General features: G+C 46.6%; 1 protein-coding gene across 1 annotated transcript in view; it reads right to left on the bottom strand.

Moving 5' to 3' along the window:
- LOC137509805 (receptor-type tyrosine-protein phosphatase S-like) overlaps window positions 1-25,006 on the bottom strand; it is a 782,862-nt gene that overhangs the window by 149,521 nt on the left and 608,335 nt on the right. Inside the window, exon 24 of the mRNA XM_068233857.1 lies at window positions 16,444-16,541. Within this exon, the coding sequence (XP_068089958.1) occupies window positions 16,444-16,541 (98 nt within the window). The remainder of the gene's footprint in view (window positions 1-16,443; window positions 16,542-25,006) is intronic.

Below are 25,006 nucleotides of genomic sequence, written 5' to 3'. Positions count from 1 at the left end.
TGTGAGCGCATCTGCACGCACAGTGAGGCGAAGACTTTTGGAAGATGGCCTGGTGTTAAAAAGGGCAGCAAAGAAGCAACTTCTCTCCCCAAAAAACATCAGGGACAGATTGATCTTCTGCAGAAAGTATGGTGAATGGACTGCTGAGGACTGGGGCAAAGTCATATTCTCCGATGAAGCCCCTTTCCGATTGTTTGGGGCATCTGGAAAAAGGCTTGTCAGGAGCAGAAAAGGTGAGAGCTACCATCAGTTCTGTGTCATGCCTACAGTAAAGTATCCTGAGACCATTCATGTGTGGGGTTGCTTCTTATCCAAGGGAGTGGGGTCACTCACAATTTTGTCAAAAACACAGCCATGAATAAAGAATGGTACCAAAACACCCCCAACAGCTATTTCTTCCAACAATCCAACAACAGTTTTGTGAAGAACAATGCATTTTCCAGCACGACGGAGCACCATGTCATAAGGCAAAAGTGATAACTAAGTGGCTCGGGGACCAAAATGTTGAAATTTTGGGTCCATGGCCTGGAAACTCCCCAGACCTTAATCCCATTGAGAATTTGTGGTCATTCCTCAAGAGGTGGGTGGACAAACAAAAACCAACTAATTCTGAGAAACTCAAAGAAGTGATTATGAAAGAATGGGTTGCTATCAGTCAGGATTTGGCCCAGAAGATGATTGAGAGCATGCCCAGTTGAATTGCAGAGGTGGGAAGCCCCTTTCCGATTGTTTGGGGCATCTGGAAAAAGGCTTGTCAGGAGAAGAAAAGGTGAGAGCTACCATCAGTTCTGTGTCATGCCTACAGTAAAGTATCCTGAGACCATTCATGTGTGGGGTTGCTTCTTATCCAAGGGAGTGGGGTCACTCACAATTTTGTCAAAAACACAGCCATGAATAAAGAATGGTACCAAAACACCCCCAACAGCTATTTCTTCCAACAATCCAACAACAGTTTTGTGAAGAACAATGCATTTTCCAGCACGACGGAGCACCATGTCATAAGGCAAAAGTGATAACTAAGTGGCTCGGGGACCAAAATGTTGAAATTTTGGGTCCATGGCCTGGAAACTCCCCAGACCTTAATCCCATTGAGAATTTGTGGTCATTCCTCAAGAGGCGGGTGGACAAACAAAAACCAACTAATTCTGAGAAACTCAAAGAAGTGATTATGAAAGAATGGGTTGCTATCAGTCAGGATTTGGCCCAGAAGATGATTGAGAGCATGCCCAGTTGAATTGCAGAGGTCCTGAAAAAGAAGGGCCAACACTGCAAATACTGACTCTTTGCATAAATCTCATGTAACTGTCAATAAAAGCCTTTGAAACATATGAAGTTCTTATAATTATATTTCAATACATACAACTGAAACAAAGATCTAAAAGCAGTTTAGCAGCACACTTTGTGAAAACTAATATTTTTGACAGTCTCAAAACTCTTGGCCAGGACTGTAGTACCTACAAGTGGTGGTGGACCTACCCCCCCCCCCCCCACTCCCCTTGCCCTGCAGTGACATGTGACCTGTCCCAAACCATACCCCTGAGCCCCTCCGCTTGACACATACATTTAGTCACAGAAGCGCTGGCTGCATTCATTGGTGTGGAGTCAGTCGGACCTGTCACCGGTGGCCTCACGTTCCCTCCTCCTCGTTTCTGGCTTTGGAGGTACTGGTTGTCATGTGGGTGCTGAATTCAGATCCTGGGTGCCATGTAGGTTCTGGGTGTGGTTTCAGGGTGTCATGTGGGTTTTGGCTATGGGTGGGTATCAAGTGTCATGCGGGTGTTGATTGCAAGTACTTAGTGCCATGTGAGATCTGGGTGCGTCTACTGGATGTTATGTGGGTGCAGGTACTGGGTGTGACATGGGTGCAAATACTTGGTGCCATGCCTGTACTAGGTGTTGGCTTTGGGTGGGCATTGAGTGTCACGTGGGTTTTAAATGCAGGTATTGTGGGTGCTTGGTGCAGATAGTAAGTGCCATGTGGAGGCTGTGTGCAGGTGTGCGTACTGGGTGCAATGTCAGGCCTGGGTGCAGGTACTTGGTGTCATATGAGTGTGAGTACTGGGTGGCAACTATGGGGGAAAGGGATGTGGGTGGATGATGGGAGAGGTAGAGGTCAGTAGACATCAGTGTGGGTGCTGCAGGAGGGGAAGTCATTGGGGGTGCTGGGGCAGGGAGAGGTCAGTTTAGGTGCTGAGGGAAGTCACTATGGGTGCTGCTGGGGACAAGAAGGGTGCCATTGGAGGAGGGAGAGGTCACTGTGGGTGCTGGGGAAGGCAGGATCACTGCAGTGCTAAAACTGGGGAGGGAGAGGTCAGTAAGGGTCCTAGGTGAAGAGAGATGTCACTGTGGGTGCAAGGTTAAGGGAGAAGTCGCTGTGGGTGCAAGGTTAAGGGAGAGGTCACTGTGAATGCTGGAGGAGGGAGAGGTCACTGTGGGTGCAAGGTTGAGGTAGAGGTCACTGTGAATGCTGCAGCAGGGAGAGGTCACTGCTGTCAGGGAGACACCATCTTACCTGCTCCCACACAGCTGCGGGGATGGTTACACTAGGAATCCTTTATGGGACCTTTTTACTCCAAAGTGTCCCAGATGGGGAGGAACTTCCCGTGGGTGGTGGGCAGGGCTTCCCGCGCATGGAGCTTATCACAGGGCTTATTTTTCACAGCCAAAGGGGCCTTTGTATGGGTATTTTAAATGGGGGGGGGGGGGGGGGTGCTTGAGCACCCAGAGCCCCCCCCCCCCCCCTCATGTGCCTGATATTAAGCCAAATAGCACCTATTCTTTTTAAAACTATACCACTCACATACGCATCTCACTCACACTCTCACTACAGTGAGTTGCTATGGGCAAAAAAGTATAAAGTTGGACCTAGTAAAAGATCAATAGCATTCCACTTAAAAAAAGTCCAATCTTCGAATGGGAGGTAAAAAAAATTGCATGCTATATTCTATTAGTCCATAGAGTAATAAACGTATTGCAGGAATATTGTAAGCAGTGCAATGCACAATTGATATGGTCAGCAAGTGCTGCGCTCTTACTGGATGTCAGCTGTGTAATTGTCCTATACCTGGAGTTGCCGGTTTCATAAACTAAGGCGTCTGAGTTAGATAATTTTTGTAATGACTCCACAGCCCTATACATAGCACTGACATCTTCTGCAGTACTTAACAGAGCACATAGTCATGTCACTGACTGTCCTCAGAGGAGCTCACAGTCTAATCCCTCTCATAGTCGGTCTAATGTCCAACCATATTATTATTATTATGCATTTTATAGCACTGACATCTTCTGTAGCACTTTACAGAGTACATAGTCATGTCACTGACTGTCCTCAGAGCAGCTCCCAATCTAATCCTGCCATAGTCATAGTGTAATGTCCTACCACATTATTATGTATTTATATAGCAGTGGCATCTTCTGCAGCACTTTACAGAGTACATATTCATGTCACCGACTATCTTCAGAGGAGCTCACAATCTAATCCCTGCCATAGTCATTGTCTAATGTCCTACCATATTATTATTATTATATATTTGTATAGCAGGATACTTGGTGGCCAACCCATCCGATTTGATTGTTATAATTGAATCGGATGAAAATCGGTGCCACCAAGCGCATGCCCGATTGACAATGCGACCAATTTTGGGCTGAAATTGGTCGCATGTATTGGTCAGACATGGGGTGCGCAGCAGTAACAGCGAGCTATATTGGGACGAGCGACGAACGTGATGGAACCCCCATCGCTGTTTTCCCAGTGTATAAATGTACGTGTGCATTATTTCATTAATTTATTACCTGTCCTGTGTCGCAGTGCCCATCCATCTTCCGAATCTGCCGCTCTTCTACTAGCCCTATAGCTATACGCCGGCATCGTCGTGTATGGGGCTGATGGAACAGCAGCGGATTAGGAAGATGGACAGGCACCGCAACACAGAAAACAAAGAGTTGTGGTCAATGGATCATACTCAAAATGGGTTACTGTTAGCAGTGGGGTCCCACAGGCGTCTGTACTGGGTCCAGTGCTCTTCAATTTATTTATTAATGACCTAGTAGATGCAGTAGAAAGCAATGTTGCTATTTTTGCAGATTATACAAAATTGTGCAGAATCATCATCAACTCTCAGGAAGATGGGGACATATTGCAACAGGATCTGGATAGGATGGCTATATGGGCACATAAATGGCAGATGAAATGGCAGAGATCAATGTTAAAAAATGTAAAGTCATGCATTTTGGTCGTACCAATGGTCTAGCACCATACAAAATAAATGGGATGCAGTTGGGGACATCAAACTTGGAGAAGGACTTAGGAGTACTCATTGACAACAAGTTAAATAATCGTACTCAATGCCAAGCAGCTGCAGCTAAAGCTAACAAAATTTTGGGATGCATTAAAAGGGAAATAAAAACTTGAGATGCTAGCATAATATTGCCCCTGTTTAACTCTCTAGTAAGGCCACATCTGGAATATGGAATTCAGTTCTGGGCACCACATTACAGGAAAGATATTGCAGTTTTAGACCAGGTACAGAGACGAGCAACAAAATTGATACGTGGGATGGAAGGTCTCACTTACCAAGAAAGGTTAGATAAACTGGGTTTATTTAGTCTAGAGAAAAGACGCCTTAGAGGGAATCTAATTAACATGTATAAATACATCAGAGGGCAATATAAAAGCTTGGCGGATGAGCTTTTTGTCCCTAGGCCTTCTCAAAGGACTAGAGGACATGATCTGAGCATGGAGGAAAAACGTTTTAGCCATTTATTTAGGAAAGGGTTCTTTACAGTAAGAGTGATTAAGATGTGGAATGCATTGCCACAGGAAGTAGATATGGCAAATTCTATATCTGCATTTAAAGGGGGCTTAGATGCTTTCCTTGTGTTGAGGGACATCCATGGCTACAATTACTAGGTAATGCCCAATGATGTTGATCCAGGGATTTTATCTGATTGCCATCTGGAGTCGGGAAGGAATTTTTTCCCTTTTGGGGCTAATTGGACAATGCCTTGTAAGGGTGTTTCGCCTTCCTCTGGATCAACAGGGATATGTGAGGGAGCAGGCTGGTGTTGTACTTTGTTCTCGGGTTGAACTCGATGGACGTATGTCTTTTTTCAACCCAAATAACTGTGTAACTATGTAACAAAGGCCTGAGCTGGACTAGATTGATTATTCCAATTGAAAGTTACAGGTAATAATACTTTCTTTACTTTAAGGGGAAGAATCTGCTCGCCCAGGTGAGATTCCCCAAATTTTTCCGCCTTCCCTTTTGCTGAACAATTTTGAACAAAATGCCCATTTTCACCACAATTCATGCATAACCCCTCATGTCATCTTCTAAGTTTCTCAGAAGGAGACAATTTGGAATAACCCATCTGCATTGGTTCTTCACCGGAGTATGTAGTCACACTAACCGAACGAGGAGCGGCTGTGGAGGATGCATGAGCACCACCATGACGGCGATATCGTATTTGCCTATCCACACGAATAGCCAGAGCAATTGTTTCCTAGAGGGTTTTAGGCTAAGGATGACTGACCAGTGCATTGTTTACAGAGTCAGCCAGACCTAATAGAAACTGATCAAGCAGCGCAGCCTCCCCCCACTTGGAGGAAACTGACCAACGCCTAAATTCGGCGGCATAATCCTCTGCAGTATGACGGCCCTGTGGCAGTTCGTGAAGTTTACGAACTGCGGTAGAAGCCACATCAGGATCGGCATAAATCACAGCCATTACTTCAAAAAATGTGTTTACCGATGTAAAAGCTTCGTGCTCGGGAGGTAAGCCATATGCCCAAGTTTGTGAGTCACCTTGTAAAAGAGTTTTTAATAAGGGCTATTTTCTGGGATTCAGAACCAGATGACTTCGGCCTAACCTCAAAATATGTCAAAGATCAATTCATGAAGTTACTTAAATGGGATCTGGACCCAGAGAATTTTTCAGGCAATGGCATTTTAGGCTCAATGATAGGAGGAGCTACTAACTGGTCTCTACGGCCTGCCGAATGCTTAGGTGGAGGTGCGTTAAGCAACTGTGTCAACTGTTCTTGCTGAGCAGCGACTGCATTATCAAGCTGATTAACAGCAGTCGCGAGAAGCTGAGCTTAATGTTGCAACTCCTCCATGATAATACTTTTTGGGTCCTTTATAATGTAACGCTGGGTATTAGACGTGATCACTGAATAGATAAATCGTGGTCAGGTCGTCAGCTAAAGTCATACATGTGTAGTCAGAATTACTGCGGTACAATAGGACTGAGGCAAGGCTAGGTGAATAACAGGCTGATATCATACACAGGTGGTCAGATGGCTATAGTACAGAAGGTTGAGACAGAGTCAAAAACGATAAACAGGCTGAAGTCATACACGTAGATCAGATGGCTGAGGTACAGGCAAGGAGGAGACAGAATCAGAGTGAGGGTTTAGCCGGGTCATACACAGAATAACAATCAGAATAATATACAATTTACAATATATATATATATAACTGGTCTAACTAGAGTACATATATATCGGCAGTGTCTGCATAACTGATAGCTATAACGGACAGCGAGTAACTGAAGGCGGTGGGAGAGCCTGGGACCCCCGCTGCCTCCCAGTTGTATGGGGGCAATGGGAAGCCTCCTCATGGCGCCCCTGGATAGTGCTATTTAGCATGAACTAATTCCCGCAGGGCAATTGTTTTGCAGTTTTTGGTTTTTGACCCTGCATATTTAGGCATGCGAGAGCAAATGCATATTTGCATGAGCAATGACTCGTGATCAGCCAATAGGCCAAATTTGCAAAGCCAGATTTGTCAGGTTCACTTGGTTGATGCACACATTTTCTCTCTGTTGTAATTAGCGAGTAACTGAATGCCCAGGGCTTATATAGCAGGAATAGAGCACAGACCAAGCCCCAAGGAAAATCAGACCAATCAGCAACATCCCTGCAGCAAGTGTCAGCTAACTGCAGGAATCAGCTGACACACCTCAGACACGCCTCCTTAAACTATAAAGGCAGCTCTGAGCTGCGCGCGTCCTCCTAGGGAGACTGCCAGAAACAACACGCTGACCCACATCTACAGGGGAGCCGGGGATGCAAACATGCTGACTCACGTCTACAGGGGAGCCTGGGATGCGACTGACCAAAAAGGAAGAGGAAGCTTCCTCCAGCTGCTCAACACTATCAGAACAGCCTCCAGAGAAAACACCAGATACGTTTGTTACAAGAGAGGTTTAATCCACATGCCTGTTGAATATGTGGCACCAACAATCTTTTTTTATTTGGGATGTTGTGTTAGTCAAGAGTCTGAGAGTTTTGGTCCCAGGTCCTTTTAAATTTTAATTGTTTACTTTGCTCACAATAGAAGCGCCTTCAGAAGCCCCTAGTGGATGATCCCTGAATGGCAACTGTGGCATAGTAAGACGGGGTTGGCGGGTGGCGTCACAAAGTCCACCAAGTATTGTGCCTGGCATTTGGCAACCTCAAAAGCACAGCAGGTTCTTTAAGAATCAATTTTGTTCAGTCTGTAGGGAACTATGTATGTTTGGTGGAGGATTCTGACTGAAACTTCTGTGTGTGGTCTCCATACTTCCTTTAGATAGGGTTTCAAGGCATTGATATGCTCAGGAGCACCTGAGGCAAAGGCCTAGACATCCTAGAATGCCAAATCCCAAGCTGACTCTTGCGCAGCATTTGTTGTTGGAGAAAGGCCTCTTCTTTGCCCCCACAAACTGGCCCAATTTGGTAGATCTAGATATGGAACTACATAGATTTTTTAAATCTGTGCACCTGAAATATTTTTTTCAGCATGCCACAGATAGAACCTTTTTTTCTTAGATCACAGGTAGATCAGAATTCCTTAAAAAGGAACTCCAGTGTAAATAATGCAATAAAAAAGTGCTTAATTTTTACAATAATTATGTATAAATGATTTAGTCAGTGTTTGCTCATTGTAAAATCTTTCCTCTCCCTGATTTACATTCAGACGTTTATCACATGGTGAGATTTTTACTGCTGGCAGGTGATGTCTCTGGAAGTAGCTGCTGCTTGCTTTTTTTACACTTGGAAATAGCTGTTATTTCCCACAATGCAACCAGGCTTCCACAGTGTGATGTCAGAACCTCGGAGCTGTGAGGCGCTGACATCACACTGTGGGAGGGGTTTTACCACAAAATCAGCCATACAGAGCCCCTTGATGATCCATTTGAGAAAAGGAATAGATTTCTCATGGGAAAGGGGGTATCAGCTACTGATTGGGATGAAGCTCAATTCTTGGCTGGATGGTGTAAGCCGTGGCTGGATGGTGTAATGGTTAAGAGCTCTGCCTCTGACACAGGAGACCAGGGTTCAAATCTCGGCTCTGCCTGTTCAAGAAGCCAGCACCTATTCAGTAGGAGACCTTAGGCAAGTTTCTCTAACACTGCTACTGCCTATAGAGCGCGCCCTAGTGGCTACAGCTCTGGTGCTTTGAGTCCGCCCAGGAGAAAAGCGCAATATAAAAGTTATTTGTCTTGTCTTCTCTTGAAGTTTAGACGATACCAACTTATGTCTCAAGAGCCGATTTAATCCTTCATCATGTCAAATTATTGATACATTTATTGAGGAACACACACATTGGAACAAATTTACATATACATCATAACTTAAAAGCAAAAGAACGATACGCTATACAGGAATTGTGTGAAAATACTTTGATCACAATTAAGCAGAAAGATCAAGAAAGAGCAAGTGTTGTCATGGATAAGGAATACTATAAAAGCAAAGTCTATTGGTTATTATCTGACACTGTAAACTGCCTGGGGATCCTATCAGATAATTGGAAACAAAGATGCAGGAATTAGTTATAAAAGCTTGTGATAATGACATTATTGATGAGAAATTAAGTGAATTTTTAATACAAAAAGATCCAATTATTCCAATGTTCTATATTTTCCTGAAAAATACATAGAGATCCCTCACATCCACCAGGTTGACCGATTGTGGCCTGGAATAGATTCTATTTTTTTACCAATAGCCAGATATTTGGACATTATGTTAAGGCCATTTGTCATCTCCAGAAAATCATAACTCAGGGACACATCTATGTTCCTGGAGCAAATTGGGAAAATACCATTGATACCTGAAGGAGTGACGACACTTTGTGCAATGAACCTGCTCTTGAAGTGATCCTGAGATGGGGCCACAGCAAAAAACATACATACCTGGGGCTTTCTCCAGCCCCCTCTGGCCTGATCGCTCCCACGCCATCATCTTCTGGCTCTTCCTGCTCCCCCTCCCCATGTATGTTTTTATGCTATGGCCCCATCTCAGGTTCCCTATAAGCGCTTCCTGAAGGCCCAACGCAGGATTGCAGTGGGACAGCGGCTTTCTCATTCCTCTGTGATGCATACTGTACGTGCGTCATCACGAACAAGATTGGACGGGAACTGGTACGAGCGTGCATTCCTGTCAGCATGCACAGCAGTGATGAGTCATCAGCCTGCCAGCCAATGATCAGCTGTTGATTTTCAAAAACACCAGTAAAAGATGTATAATACATACTGTTTAGTAAACAGCGTGTAACAGTGTGTATTATACTGGCTGCCTGCTTCTTTGGTGGTCCCCTTTTGTCGGATCAACCACCAGAGAGGACAGGCAGCCCTGTAAGTACAAAGCACCACATATTCGTCCTGATAAACCCCTGATAAACCCCCCCCCCCCCCCCCCTGTCACTATCCTAGTATCTGAAAGTTATCAATACTGATCACAGTCAGTTCTATATGAGTATATTAAGGTCACATTAGCGTGGGCTCCACAAAAAACGCAGTGTTCGCCTGATCAGGCCTGATCTTTTGCCCACACTTGCGTTCGGCTGCCTGCCACACCGCAGTGACAGATTTTTTTTTTATACTATTCACTACAAAACTACAGTACAATTGCTGCAACGTTATAAAAATCAGTTTTGATCTTTTTTGAGCTTTACTAGCGATCGCAGCTTTTTTTTTTTTTTTTACTTCGCAAGCAGTCCCTTTTTTTGCTAGGTGTTTTTTTTTCTGATAGTATGTCTCAGAGGAATACCCCTAAATTTAGTGAGACCAAAATGTCAAAAAAGGAATATTCCACTGAAGAGGCCTACAGGATTCTGGCCCTGATGGATGAGAGCAATGGGGGTGGCCTCATCCACAGAATCCAGCAGGTCAGAATTAAACCCTGTAGAGTGCAGTGTCACTCTGACTGCTAGCTCTGATGATGAGTTAGGGTGTCTGCTATGATCAGGCGTTCCCGACCCCGTGTTATTGAACCACAGGTGGTGCACGATCAGTCTCGAATGCAGCAGAGTAGTACTAGCGCTGATCTTGTTTATCATGGTGGGGCATACACTAGCTGCAGAGCGCACCTACAGACGGAGAGGGGAGCTCTCACCCCCGCCCTCCAGCACAGTGGCAGCGGCCGGACAGGAGTCAGGAAGTCAGGACATGATCCTGAACTCTGCATGCCGCCTCCTGGTCTAGTGACGTCACTAGACCAGGCGGCGGCATACAGAGTTCAGGATCATGTCTGCCACTCTGCTGGAAGGCGGGAGCGAGTCGGGAGAAGCGCGAAGGACACGCTGGCAACTGCAGCCCAGCTACCCAGCCAGGAGCCAGCTCGCCCAGCCAGCCAGGTACCCAGCCAGCCCGCTGCCCAGCCAGGTACCCAGCCAGCCCGCATGCCCAGCCAGGTACCCAACCAGCCCGCATGCCCAGCCAGGTACCCAGCCAGCCCGCTGCCCAGCCAGGTACCCAGCCAGCCCGCATGCCCAGCCAGGTACCCAGCCAGCCCGCTGCCCAGCCAGGTACCCAGCCAGCCCGCATGCCCAGCCAGGTACCCAGCCAGCCCGCATGCCCAGCCAGGTACCCAGCCAGCCCGCTGCCCAGCCAGGTACCCAGCCAGCCTGCATGCCCAGCCAGGTACCCAGCCAGCCCGCATGCCCAGCCAGGTACCCAGCCAGCCCGCTGCCCAGCCAGGTACCCAGCCAGCCCGAATGCCCAGCCAGGTACCCAGCCAGCCCGCTGCCCAGCCAGGTACCCAGCCAGCCCGCATGCCCAGCCAGGTACCCAGCCAGCCCGCTGCCCAGCCAGGTACCCAGCCAGCCCGCTGCCCAGCCAGGTACCCAGCCAGCCCGCTGCCCAGCCAGGTACCCAGCCAGCCCGCTGCCCAGCCAGGTACCCAGCCAGCCCGCTGCCCAGCCAGGTACCCAGCCAGCCCGCATGCCCAGCCAGGTACCCAGCCAGCCCGCTGCCCAGCCAGGTACCCAGCCAGCCGGCATGTCCAGCCAGGTACCCAGCCAGCCCGCTGCCCAGCCAGGTACCCAGCCCGCATGCCCAGCCAGGTACCCAGCCAGCCTGGTACCCAGCCAGGTACCCAGCCAGCCTGCATGCCCAGCCAGGTACCCAGCCAGCCTGCATGCCCAGCCAGGTACCCAGCCAGCCCGCATGCCCAGCCAGGTACCCAGCCAGCCCGCTGCCCAGCCAGGTACCTAGCCAGCCCGCTGCCCAGCCAGGTACCCAGCCAGCCTGGTACCCAGCCAGGTACCCAGCCAGCCTGCATGCCCAGCCACAGCCAGGTACCCAGCCAGCCCGCTGCCCAGCCAGGTACCCAGCCAGCCCGCATGCCCAGCCAGGTACCCAGCCAGCCCTCTGCCCAGCCAGGTACCCAGCCAGCCCGCATGCCCAGCCAGGTACCCAGCCAGCCCGCTGCCCAGCCAGGTACCCAGCCAGCCCGCTGCCCAGCCAGGTACCCAGCCAGCCCGCTGCCCAGCCAGGTACCCAGCCAGCCCGTATGCCCAGCCAGCCCGCATGCCCAGCCAGGTACCCAGCCAGCCTGCATGCCCAGCCAGGTACCCAGCCAGCCCACTGCCCGCATGCCCAGCCAGGTATCCAGCCAGCCCGCATGCCCAGCCAGGTACCCAGCCAGCCCACTGCCCGCTTTCCCAGCCAGCCCACTGCCCGCTTCGCCAGCCAGCCCACTGCCCGCTCGCCCAGCCAGGTACCAAGCCAGTCCACTGCCCGCTCGCCCAGCCAGGTACCCAGCCAACCCACTGCCCGCTCGCCCAGCCACCCAGCCTGCCCGCTCGCCCAGCCTGGTACCCAGCCCACTGCCCGCTCGCTTAGCCAGGCAGTGGCTGGATAGTGTAATGGTTAAGGACTCTGCCTCTGACACAGGAGACCTGGGTTCAAATCTCGGCTCTGCATGTTCAGTAAGCCAGCACCTATTCAGTAAGGAGTTTCTTGGGCAAGTCTCCTTAACATTGCTACTGCCTACTGAGTGCGCTCTAGTGGCTGCCTCGCAAGTGCTTTGAGTCCGACAGGAGAAAGGCGCTATACAAATACTTGAATTAATTACTCAGCCTGCCCACTGCTTGCTCACCCAGCTACCCAGCCAGCCCACTACCCGCTCACCCAGCCAGGTACTCAGCCAGCCCACTGGTGTTATGCTGCCCACTGTGTGATTTACTGCTGAAATGCTGCCCACGTTGTGATTATTTTCTGGTGAAATGTTGCCCACATTGCAATTATTCTCTGCTGAAATGTTGCCCACATTGCGATTATTCTTTGCTGAAATGTTGCCCACATTGGGATTATTTTCTGGTGAAATGTTGCCCACATTGCAATTATTCTCTGCTGAAATGTTGCCCACATTGCGATTATTCTTTGCTGAAATGTTGCACTCATTGCGATTATTTTCTGGTGAAATGTTGCCCACATTGCGATTATTTTCTGGTGATATGTTGCCCACATTGCGATTATTTTCTGGTGAAATGTTGCCCACATTGCGATTATTCTTTGCTGAAATGTTGCACTCATTGCGATTATTTTCTGGTGAAATGTTGCCCACATTGTGATTATTTGCTGGTGAAATGTTGTCCACATTGCAATTATTCTCTGCTGAAATGTTGCCCACATTGCGATTATTCTTTGCTGAAATGTTGCACTCATTGCGATTATTTTCTGGTGAAATGCTGCCCACATTGCGATTATTCTTTGCTGAAATGTTACACTCGTGAATATTCTCTGCTGAAATGCTGCACACATTGCGATTATTTTATGGTGAAACACTGCCACATTATGATTATTTGGCACCTATGGGGGGGGGGGGGGCCCATCCAAATTCTTGCAAGAGGGCCCAGTGATTTCTAGTTACGCCCCTGACTACTACCTAAACTGGGGATACCTATAGACCTGGATATCTATACTGGGGACACCTATAGTATGTCTACATTTGGACACCTATAGACCTGGCTACTGTACTTATACTAATTATTTATATAGCGCCAACATATTACGCAGCGCTGTACAGAGTATGTATTGTTTTGTCACATAACTGTCCCACAGAGGGGCTCACAATCTAATCCCTACCATAGTCATATGTCTATGTATGTATCGTAGTCTAGGGCCAATTTTTAGGGGAAGCCAATTAACATTATACTTATCTGTATCGTATGTTGTTGGGATGTGGGAGGAAACCAGAGTGTCTTAAGGAAACACACACAGACAAAGGGAGAACATACAAACTCCTTGCAGATGTTGACCTGGCTAGGATTCGAACCAGGAACCCAGCGCTGCAAGGCGAGAGTGCTAACCACTACGCCATCATGCTGCCATACCACTGTACTATATTGTACTTACATCTTCACCAGTACTTCACGGAGTACGTAGTCATGTCACTGACTATCCTCTGAGGAGCTTACAATCTAATTCTCCCATAGTCTAATGTCCTACCATATTATTATGTATTTATATAGCACTGGCATATTCTGCAGCACTTTGCAGAGAACAGTCATGTTACTGACTTTTCTCAGGGGAGCTCACACTCTAATAGCTACCACTATTTTGTGCGAGAGAACACTGGCTAATGTGTGGGGTTTTTTTCGGGGGGGGGGGGGGGGGGGGACATTTCCTACTTGCTTTTTTAAGGTCACTCTACTCATACCCAGGGAGAAACCATGGCCCCACTGACTTTGGGCTGCACTCTTACTAGGATATTTTAATTAGCCACACCCACAGCGTTATGGACACGCCCACTGCATTCTGTGGCCACGCCCATTCTTCGCCGCGCCGCCAACGTTCTCCTGGGGGGCGCCGTAGGTTTGGTGTGCCTAGGGGAGCCCAAACCCTAAATACAGCCCTGGTGAAGTGGCGTGATCACCAGCAGGGCAATTCAAGCTGGTACTGTGGCATGTGCAGTAACCCGCCATTCGCAGCCACCGCAAACACAGGCCTGTAGTGCCCCTAGCCTCAAGAGATGCTGGCAAATCCAAATTGGCAATCCCCTGGTTCCGCCGCACCCGTAATGCCCTCTTTCACCACCCAGTCTGGAGTTCGCATGAAGACAGCTCATCTCGGATCAGCCCTTGTGTTTTTTGAGCTGTTCTTCACCGAGGATCTCTATGACCTAGTTGTGGCAGAGACCAACTGCTACACCACACAGTATATAACCACCAATATGGAAAGCTTCTATGCCCAGCCTTTCCAGTGGAAACCAGTCACAGTTTCCAAGATTAAAATTTTATTGGGCCGTCTCCTTAACATGAGTTTGACTAACAAAAATGAATTGATGTCCTATTGGTCTAAGGACCCAATACATAACATGCCCATGTACTATGCTGCCATGTCCAGGACACATTTTGAGGTCATCATGTGCTTCCTGCACTTTAGTGACAACACAACCCGTCATCCAAGATGCCACCCTACTTATGACCGGCTCCATAAAATTCGGCCCCTCATATACCACTTGTCATAAAATTTGAAGAAGGCTATACGCCCGAACAGAACATCCAAATAAACAAATAGACAAGACCCATGTACATTTTACTGGGCGCCTTGGCATCAAACAGTACATCCCCAGCAAGCGCACCCAGTATGGGGTCAAGCTGTATAAGCTCTGTGAAAGGGCCACAGGCTATACATATCGTTTTAGGATCTATGAGGGAAAAGGCACAAAACTGGAGCTGGATGCCCTGACTATCTGGGGAGCAGTGGGAAGAGTGTCTGAGACTTGGTGTCACCCTTATTCCACAAGGGGTACTACTTACATGTAGACTTATATGTAGACAACTACTAAACAAGTGTGGCCCTCTTTTGTCACTTACACCTAGTCAAAACGTGTTCTGTGGGCGATGTAGTGCAACACATGCTCAAAACCATAACATCAGCCATACAGACCCCACTGATGACCTTTTGGACAAAGGGTAAACATTTCTCATGGGAAAAGGGGTGTTAGCTACTGATTGGGATAAAGTTCAATCCTTGGCTCCAAATCCACTTTAAGTGTCCTAAAGTTGTTTAGTTTAACTTGCAATAATACAGTGAAGCATACAGTACATAGTATGCTTTACTGCAACTGTAATCGTGCACCTTGTCTGGTAAACACACAGCGGAATCCGTAGCATTGAGCTGTTAAGGCACCAAAAAGAAACCACCATTGCAATATCATGTGCATAGCATTGCAGTGAGAAAGTACATAAATCTTCATAAACAACTAGACGGAGAATCCAGAACGACATGCATTTTTTCCAGCAGGCAATGGCACATTTGGTTTAAGGTCCATATACACACCTGGAAACATTATCATATCAGAACTGTAGACTCCCAGAAGTGTTATGTTGGTTGTTGGATTGGTACTACAATTTAATATATATATATATATATATATATATATATATATATATATATATATATATATATATATATATATATATATGTGTGTGTGTATATACACATCTGCTGTTATAGCGTTCAATATTCAAATTGGCTGCACTGAGTAAGTGGGGTTACTCACTCCCACTAAAATAAATCAGAAGTACTTTAAAAATAACTCATGTGCCTGAGTACACAATCTCACTCAAATTTATTCCATAAAATATATTCTATAAAATATATAAAGGTATTACCATCATACAAAACACCTTTAAAAATCTGCAATCACATCATAGACTTATATGTCTATGTCAATTTTTTTTTTGTACAACTCTGGAAGGTGAGATTTTTTTTCTATACAGTGGGGTGATGTTATACACCTTTCCAGTATGTCCCTTGAACAGGTAGTAAGGAAAATCTCACCAGCAGAGCCATAAACAGCAGTAAGAATCTAATAAACCTGTCACTATATCCAAAACAAAACAACATGTATTGCCTGGGGTTCAATTTTTAACTGTTAGCTTCAAATATCTAGTCAACTACAGGTAAGTTTCTTGCCTTCCTTTAAACCTGCCTAAATATTTGAAGATAACTCAGTGACCACTCTATACTGCACAGCAAGTACACATCCTTTTGAGAGGGTGGTCAGTGTGAGATAACAGGTAGTGTGAGATGCAATAGCTGCCCAGGTACCACCACTTCCATCCCTCTTGGTTAATTTAAAAGACCTTTGTGTCTCTTGCAATCAGCATTGTCTCAGAAATAACGATTAAAGGCCCCCAAAAAGTATGTATTGACCCAGCTTCTTACCTCATATTCTTGTGATAACTTAAGATTGTCATTAGCTTTTAAGTGTTCTGTGTGTTCAGAAAGTTCAGCAATAGGTATTGGTGGATGATTAAGCATGCCTGCAAGAAAAGAAATACATGAAAAAATGTAAACATTTGAATTAAGCCACCTAAATAAGTATACCTAACCTACTAAGGATTTCCAGGTCTGAGAACAAAAGAAAACATGAGAAAACCAGCAAGTAATGCTGGGAATACACGGTTCATTTTTGCCTTCGTTTAAACCTTCGATTCGTTCGGTAAACGAATCGAGTGTTGAAAACGTATGTGAAAATAGTCATAATCTCATTATAGTTTCGATTAATAGACCCCAAAAACGAACGACTAGTGATCGAACATGTTTGATATTATCTCTCTTTATCCATCTAATCGAGCCATTGGTAGGCTTGATGGCTGTTCAGATCGATTATATATTCGTTTATGCTAGTCCGTCCCTGTAAAAAGGGATTTTCGTTTCGTTTCTTTGCAGCCTTCGATCATTGGAAAAACGAAACCATCAGAATCGAAAAAAAAAACGAAACCGTGGGTGGTGATATTAACCGTATGACCGATTATTTCGGGATCGAAAAGGACAAAAGGCACAATCGAAACGAAGGTTTAAACGAAGGCAAAAACGAACCGTGTATTCCCAGCATAAGACCTGGATATAGTACAAAGCATTCTCGCTTATTAAAGGGGTACTATGGCGAAAAATTGTAAAATTTAAAATATGTGCAAACATAAACAAATAAGAAGTACGTTTTTTTTTTTCTAGAGAAACATTAGCCATAAATTACTTTTCTCCTATGTTGCTGTCACTTACAGTAGATAGTAGAAATCTGACAGAAGTGAGAGATTTTGAACTAGTCCATCTCTTCATAGGGGATTCTCAGCAAGACTTTTATTCTTTATAAAGATATTCCCTAAAAAGGATTTAAACAATGATGTTGGCCAGCTTCCCTGTTCGCTACACAGTTTTTTGGCAGTTGGACAGAGCAACTGCCATTCACTAAGTGCTTTTGAAAATAAATAAATCCCTGAGAATCCCCTATGAGGAGATGAATTAGTCCAAAATCTGTCACTTCTGTCAGATTTATACTACCTACTGTAAGTGACAGCAACATAGGAGAAAAGTAATTTATGGCTCATTTTACTCTGGAAAAAAATGTACCGGTACTTCTTATTTGTATATGTTTGTACATGCTTAAAATGTTACAATTTTTCACCATAATGCCCCTTTCAGGTAAGTGCACACAACTGCAACTGAATGACCACTACTTCACAAAGCTTTCAGCAAACCTTGCAAATGTCTGATATGACCACAGGTGAAATCTAACATCATGCAGTTTTTAAGAAATAATGTGTACAGATTCACATATGTTCCAAAATGTTCTCCAATGATTTCCAAACCTGGAAACCCTTAGTAAATCAATACATTTGAAATTTGCCGTGAAAGGACAGAAAAAAGATAAACCCAGGTTTTGAAATTTATAGCATGAAAGAATATATATGGTCAGGTTTCCACTAGAGCCACCATTTGTGCAGCACGATTATGCATCCTAATCCTTGTAGATTTGGATGCGCTGTCCAAAATTCTTAAAGAGGAACTGTAACGGCTAAACGTCCACTGGGGGGTACTCACCTCGGGTGGGGGAAGCCTCAGGATCCTAATGAGGCTCCCCACGCTGTCCTCCATCCCTCGGGGGTCTCGCTGCAGCCCTCCGTACAGCCGTGACGTAATATTTACCTTCCTGGCTCCTGCGCAGGCGCTCTGACGGCTGTCGGCTCCGAAGTAGGCGGAAATACCCGATCGCCGTCGGGTCCGCTCTACTGCGCAGGCGCAAGTCTCCGGCGCCTGCGCTTTAGAGCGGACCCGACGGATATCGGGTATTTCCGTGTATTTCCGAGCCGAAAGCAGCCACAGCGCCCCCGCTGGAGCCAGCAAAGGTAAATATTGAAATTACAGTCGGGCCTGTCGCCGACTGTTCAGAGGGCTGCAGCGAGACCCTCGTGGGACAGAGGACGGCGTGGGAAGCCTCATTAGGATCCGGAGGCTTCCCCCACCCGAGGTGAGTACCCCCCAGGGGATCTTTTTGAAGTTACAGAGTCTCTTTAAAGGACATCCGAGGTGAAAATAAACTGATGTGAAAAACAATTATATCTATCCTCCTCCTCCTAAAAATGACTTTTTTGGATATCCCACAGTTTTATTTTATATTTAAAACTAGTTTTTACTGTTTCATTATCTCTGCTCAACGACACCTTCATTGAAGTGTGCCAGAACGTAGATATTATATTTATCTTTTTCCTGCTCTCAGAAGCCATTTACTGACAGGAAAGGGTTTTATGGCTGTAATTACTTATCAGTGAGGGTTATGCTATAGTCTGACCTGTCCCTGTCCAACCCGGACAGAAACTGTCACTTCCATACCTGTGGTTTAACTCTTTCAGGCAGAGAAAGAAAGAAAAGGAACACAGCATAGTAATGTTTGTGCTTGGCACTATACATACACATGTGTATCTCATCATGTCACATGCCACCTCAGTTGTCCTTTAAGCAGTACATCAGTGTTTTTTTTTTTTTTTACGCACACAAATTTGGAAGCAGTCTATTGATTTCCATAGGCTATGTTTCTGGATTCAGATTAGTGTGTGGTAAATCACACAAAATCTCCCCTAGTGGAAACAGGCACTTGGATCCATGTTTTCATTTCTCCTTAAGTGGCAGATATCCAGCTAATTTACAAAAAGAGTTAATGCCAAAGTGTCGCTTTTGCCTGTAAGAAATAACCACTTTAACTCCCTGCAATTAATCAACTCTGTAGCAGCACAGCTACTTATACTGCACTTGGACTTCTTAGTGCCAACACAGCCATCCAGAACTGTGCACGCACAGCAGACCTGTCACCCAAAACAATCATTCATGATATTTTAAGGGAACAGTCTTTTGAATTAATGCTATTCAGTTTACCTACAGTGACTGCCTGTGGATGTGCTCCTTTATCCAAAAGTCAGGGAACACATGTTTGAATCACATGCGTCTTGCCACATACACTGGCAGATCAACTTGCCAGATATCCGTCAGATTATCAAAATGTACCACCTGTGTGGACCACCAGTGCAAAGAAACCATCCTTCTCCATTCACTGTACATTTTTATGCAGTGATCAAGCAAAACTGTATTCTCCGTTATAGCCTAGATTTATGTTTCAAAAAATGATCAAGTGCATGCATTCAGTCTCACAGTTGCTAATTCACTACCAGGGATCTAGTCCTGGGAAAAGAGGTGAGTGGACTCACCCGAAAAACCCTGTGCCAAAAATGGGCGTGGTCAAGCATAACATGGGTGTGATCATGGGTGGGGCCAAATATACATGACCTCAGCAGTGGTGTAAAAGGGCTGCCGGGGAAGTTAGAGCTCTGCCGTAGTGTATCCCCCCAAAATAGATGTAATCTGACAGCATTTCACCAAAAAGACACGTAATCTGGCAGAAGTTTCTCCAAAATACAGATAATATGGCAGTGGTTCCCCCAAAATAGACAATCTGGCAGCAGCAGTTCCCCCAACATACACACAATCTGGAAGCAGTTCCCCAAAATATGCGAAACCTGGCAGCGGATCACCCAAAATACAGGTAACACCCAAAATACATATAATCTGGCAGCTGTGGTCCCCCAAACATACACAATCTGGCAGCAGTTCCCCAAAATACGCGTAATCTGGCAGTAGCCGTTCCCTTAACATACACATAATCTGGCAGCTGTTCCCCAAAATATACTTAATCTGTTAACAGCGGTTCCTCAAAAATACAGATAATCTGACAGCAGTTCCCCCAAAATAGGTACCCCCAGCATAGGTAGCCAGATCTATAGGTGTCCCCAGTATAAGTAGCCATGACTATAGTTGTCCCTAGAATAGGTAGCCAGGTGTATAGATGTCCCCAGAAAAGGTGGCCAGGTGTATAGGTGTCCCCAGTATATGTAGCTAGGTGTATTTGTGTCCCCAGTATATGTAGCCAGGTCTACAGGTGTCCCCAGTATAGCCAGGTCTATAGGTGCCCCCAGAATAGGTAGCCAGATGTTCCCACAAGGAGGGGAGGCAGCGCAGAGAAGAGGGATCGGTGGGCAAAGCATCAGGGAAGGGGGAGCCCCTCCCCTTCCCTCACCTTGGGGCTCCGCCTTCCTCCCTCTCCCCCTCCAGAACTAAAATTTGCAGGTGGCTGGCAGCCGGAGGGACTTACCTCTTCCTTGTTCCAAGCACTGGGGAAGTAGTGATGTCCGGGTCATTTGAGCCGGTTCTTTCCTGTGAGTTGAGTGATCCGGCTCATCACACTGAACCGAATCAGTTCAGTGGATGAGACAGAAACTGCAGCTGCACACTGTGTTCAGCTGCAGTTCCTGTCACTACTTACACAGCGCTTGGAATGAGATGGAGGTAAGTCCCGCCCGCTGCCAGCCGCCCGCAAATTTTAGTTCAGTGGGGGGGGGGGGGGGGGGGAGGAGGGGGGGGGAGGAAGGGGGAGCCCCAAGGTGAGGGAGGGGGGGAGATGTCCCCCCTTCCCTGCTGTGCCCATGATCGCTCCCCTCTTCTCTGCACTCTCTCCCTCCACACATGCTAGGGTGGATGTCGTCCACCCTCTGAAAAAAGCAGGTGGACGTCGTCCACCCGCGTCCAGGCCCGACTCGACCCTGTTCACTACCCTGTCAAGAACCATCACTAAACAACTGGTCTCCTGAGGTGGTGAAGGTCCACATTTTTTTCTTAAGTCAACAGAAACCATGTGGATCCCAACTACAAAAATGGTCTGGGTATTACACATGTGTCCTTTTTCAGTGTAATTAGATGCAGTTCAATGCCCACCAATGCACAGAGAAGCAAATATTTATCTATTCATCTCAAAGAGGCATCATTCCCTACCTCACAAGATAAAAAGGACTGCTTTTGGTGGTCCTGATGCTAAGTAATTAGTGGTGGTGGATGATATGCAAAATGTTTTGAATTGATGCAGGACTATGCAAATTTTATATGCACATATATATGTAATTTTATATGCATATTTATAAACCAATCAAGTTACACCAAGATATAATTAATTTGTTCCATTTTCAAGCTGCATGCATTTGTATAGAAAATTAGCATAACCTTGCAGCAACTCAGAACTATTTGCAACTTAAATAAGGCTATTATGTACTGTAGGTATGGACAATTTGTAATAAGTCTATGCCAGGAACACAAGGGTAACTGCCTCACTCAGGATGGTGCTTATCTGGTCTTGACTAGGGATGGTCAGTAAGATGCAAATAACTCCAAGTTGATGCAGGATTATGTACATTATGAATACAAAATATACATTTTAAAAATGGACCAATCAAATCATACTGGGGTGGAATTCAGTTTGTCTATTTTCAAGTTGCATACATTTCCATTGAAAGGTAAGTGATGTATAGTCTTTCAGAATATACCTTTGACTTTAAAGTACAACTACCACTTCACTTTGGGAAATCAAAAAAAGTTTATCCAGAGGAAGGTAAAAAAAAAAACCTTAGAAGACTTGGACCAATTATCTCTACAAGGGGAATTAATTCCTTCCCAACGCCAGCCAGATAGCAATTTATTTATTTATTGTATTTATAAAGCGCCAACATATTACGCAGCACTGGACATTAGTTTAGGTTACAGACAATATTTAGGGGTGACATACAGCAAAATGACAATACAGGAATACAAGAAAGAGCACAGTATGAGTACAAGGTAATGCTTAGTCACTGGAGGGGAGCATGGAGATTAGGCAAGTTAGGTTCACTCAGATGCATAGCATGGGTTCACAGTAAGGGAGGTGCATGATCAGGTAGGACACAAAAGGAGGAGGACCCTGCCCAAAGGCTTACAATCTAGAGGGAGAGGTAAGGACACGAAAGGTAGGGGACCAGAGTTCAGCTGTGGGTTTAGAGCACTTGTGAGGGGTAGTAGGCCAGAGTGAAAAGGTGAGTTTTTAGGGCTTTCTTGAAGATGTTGAAAGAGGGGGCTGCCCTAATGGGTGGAGGTAGGGAGCTCCATAGTGTTGGAGCAGCTCTTGAGAAGTCCTGGAGGCGTGCATGGGACTGGGTGATGCGGGGGGGGGGGGGGGGCGGTTAGGCGTAGTTCATTGGAAGAGTGAAGTGAGCGGCTAGGTGTGTACCTCTGAGTAAGATCGGAAATGTAGGTTGGACAGGTTTTGTGGACAGATTTGTAGGTCAGACACAGTATCTTGAATATGATTCTGGACTGGATAGGAAGCCAGTGGAGGGATTCTAGGAGGGGATCTGCCGTGGTGGAGCGATGGGAGCAGTGGATAATTCCGGCTGCCGCATTCATGATGGACTGCAGTGGGGCTGTTCGGGTCATAGGGAGACCAGACAGCAGGGCATTGCAGTAGTCAAGGCGGGAAATTATGAGGGCATGGATGAGGAGTTTGGTGGTGGCAGAGGTCAGGAAAGGGCGAATCTTACAGATGTTACGAAGGTGGAAGTTGCAGGACTTTGTGAGGTTTGGATGTGGGAAGTGAAGGAGAGTGCGGAGTCCAGGGTGACACCCAGACAGCGGGCTTGAGAGGTAGGGCGAATGGTAGTGTGGTTAACAGTGACATGCACATCTGGGACGTTCGTGGATGGCCGGGGTGGGAAGATCATAAATTCCGTTTTGTCTAGATGTATCAGATAAAATCCCTGGATCCCTTGGGAATTACCTAGTAATGATGTGTCTGCTGAGATGCAGACGCATCTATACAGTGCTGATGCACCTGGCATCTACACTTCTTTTCTGGATCACTACTGCTCCGGGAGACCGGAAATGAGAGGAGACTGGCGCGCCGCTCACTGCTGTGATTTGTCCACAGCTTTAAAGATCATCCCGGCTCCTGCATCCCCGCAGATGGACCACATGGGCAGCTACACCGCTGCTGCCAAGGGAACCGGAGGACGCCGCATTTAAAGGCACAGAGGCTGCTCCACCGCCACAGTAGGTCCGATGCTGCCACAGCTGCTTGCACACTTCCAGGCCATCAGATGCTGCTGCTGCCTGCACACTCCCCCAGTTAATCATCCTGGAGCCTTCTGCCTGGAACTACTATCTTTCTCTGGGCTAGGCCACTGCACTCCACCAAGCAGCACTCCGCCAAGCTACAGATCCAGCACAGGACTAGCCATAGGTCTAACGCAGCCCCAGCCCCGCATGCAAGTTATGGAAACTGCATCAAAGGAGCCACGCATCGACCTCATCCACTTTGATGCTTAGCACATTCCCTAATTTCGGGTACCAATCTCTGCAGCAGACAAAGCCAGCCAGTGGGACACAGATGGACACTAACCGATCAGATTGCACCGCATTCCTAGGGGGAATCTTTATCACTGTGCTTTTCACTTTCTCTTCTTTTCTATCCTCTCTCTGTCTCTCTCCAAGGGTTAGACTCGGGGGCATCTGATTTAACCTCCCTGGCGGTTTATTTATTTTGCCAGGGAGGCTGCAACGTGGTTTTTTTTTAATAAAAAAAAAAATATTTCATGCAGCCAACTGAAAGTTGGCTGCATGAAAGCCCACTAGAGGGCGCTCCTGTTGCGTTCTTTCGATCGCCTCCGGCAATCGAAAGTAACAAGATAGGCCGCAATGAGCGGCCTATCTTGTTTCGCTTTTGTCGTCGCCATGGCGACGAGCGGAGTGACGTCATGGACGTCGGTCGACGTCCTGACGTCAGAGCCGCCCGATCCAGCCTCTAGCGCCGGCCGGAACTGTTTGTTCCGGCTGCGCTGGGCTCGGGCGGCTGGGGGGACCCTCTTTCGCCGCTGCACGCGGCGGATCGCCGCGGAGCGGCGGCGATCGGGCAGCACACGCGGCTGGCAAAGTGCCGGCTGCGTGTGCTGCTTTTTTCAGAATTGAAATCGGCCCAGCAGGGCCTGAGCGGCGACCTCCGGCGGCATACCCCGAGCTCAGCTCGGGATTACCGCCAAGGAGGTTAAAGTATCACTGCAAAACGTTTAGAGTGCCATGTACGGCAGTGGATTACCCCCCTGGTCCTTCTCTGGGGGTATGCTTCTATCCATGGGTTATTTCTATGCTTTTGTTCTTCATCTTTTATGTATGCTTCCATTCATGCTTTATTTCTATGCCTGTGTTCCACTGTTTCTACCATATGTATCTACTGTATATACCTGTATGTATCTACTGTATATACCTGTATATGCTGTATGTATCTACTGCTGTATGTGCCATCACCGACCCTGTTGTACCAAAACCAATTCCAGGTACAACTCACGTTGTACTTGGCGAAATAAAAAATTCTGATTCTGAATTATAGCTATGCATGCCTTTTAACCGAAAGAAAGCATCCAAGTCCCCTTTAAAGTCAGATATAGAACATACCACATCGCCTTCCTGTGGTACTACAGTTCACACTTTAACAATTCTTACTATAGAAAATCCTTTCCTAAATGTGCAGATCATACCCTCTAGTGCTCTGCACATGCCTAGGAATGAAAAGCTCATCTGCCAAGCTTTCTACTTTATCTATTTC

This window comes from Hyperolius riggenbachi, chromosome 1 (genome assembly GCF_040937935.1).
Source record: "Hyperolius riggenbachi isolate aHypRig1 chromosome 1, aHypRig1.pri, whole genome shotgun sequence".
In the NCBI taxonomy this organism is placed as follows: Eukaryota; Metazoa; Chordata; class Amphibia; order Anura; family Hyperoliidae; genus Hyperolius; species Hyperolius riggenbachi.
Note: the sequence above shows the minus strand (reverse complement) of the source record. Positions and strands in the feature narration are given on the sequence as shown.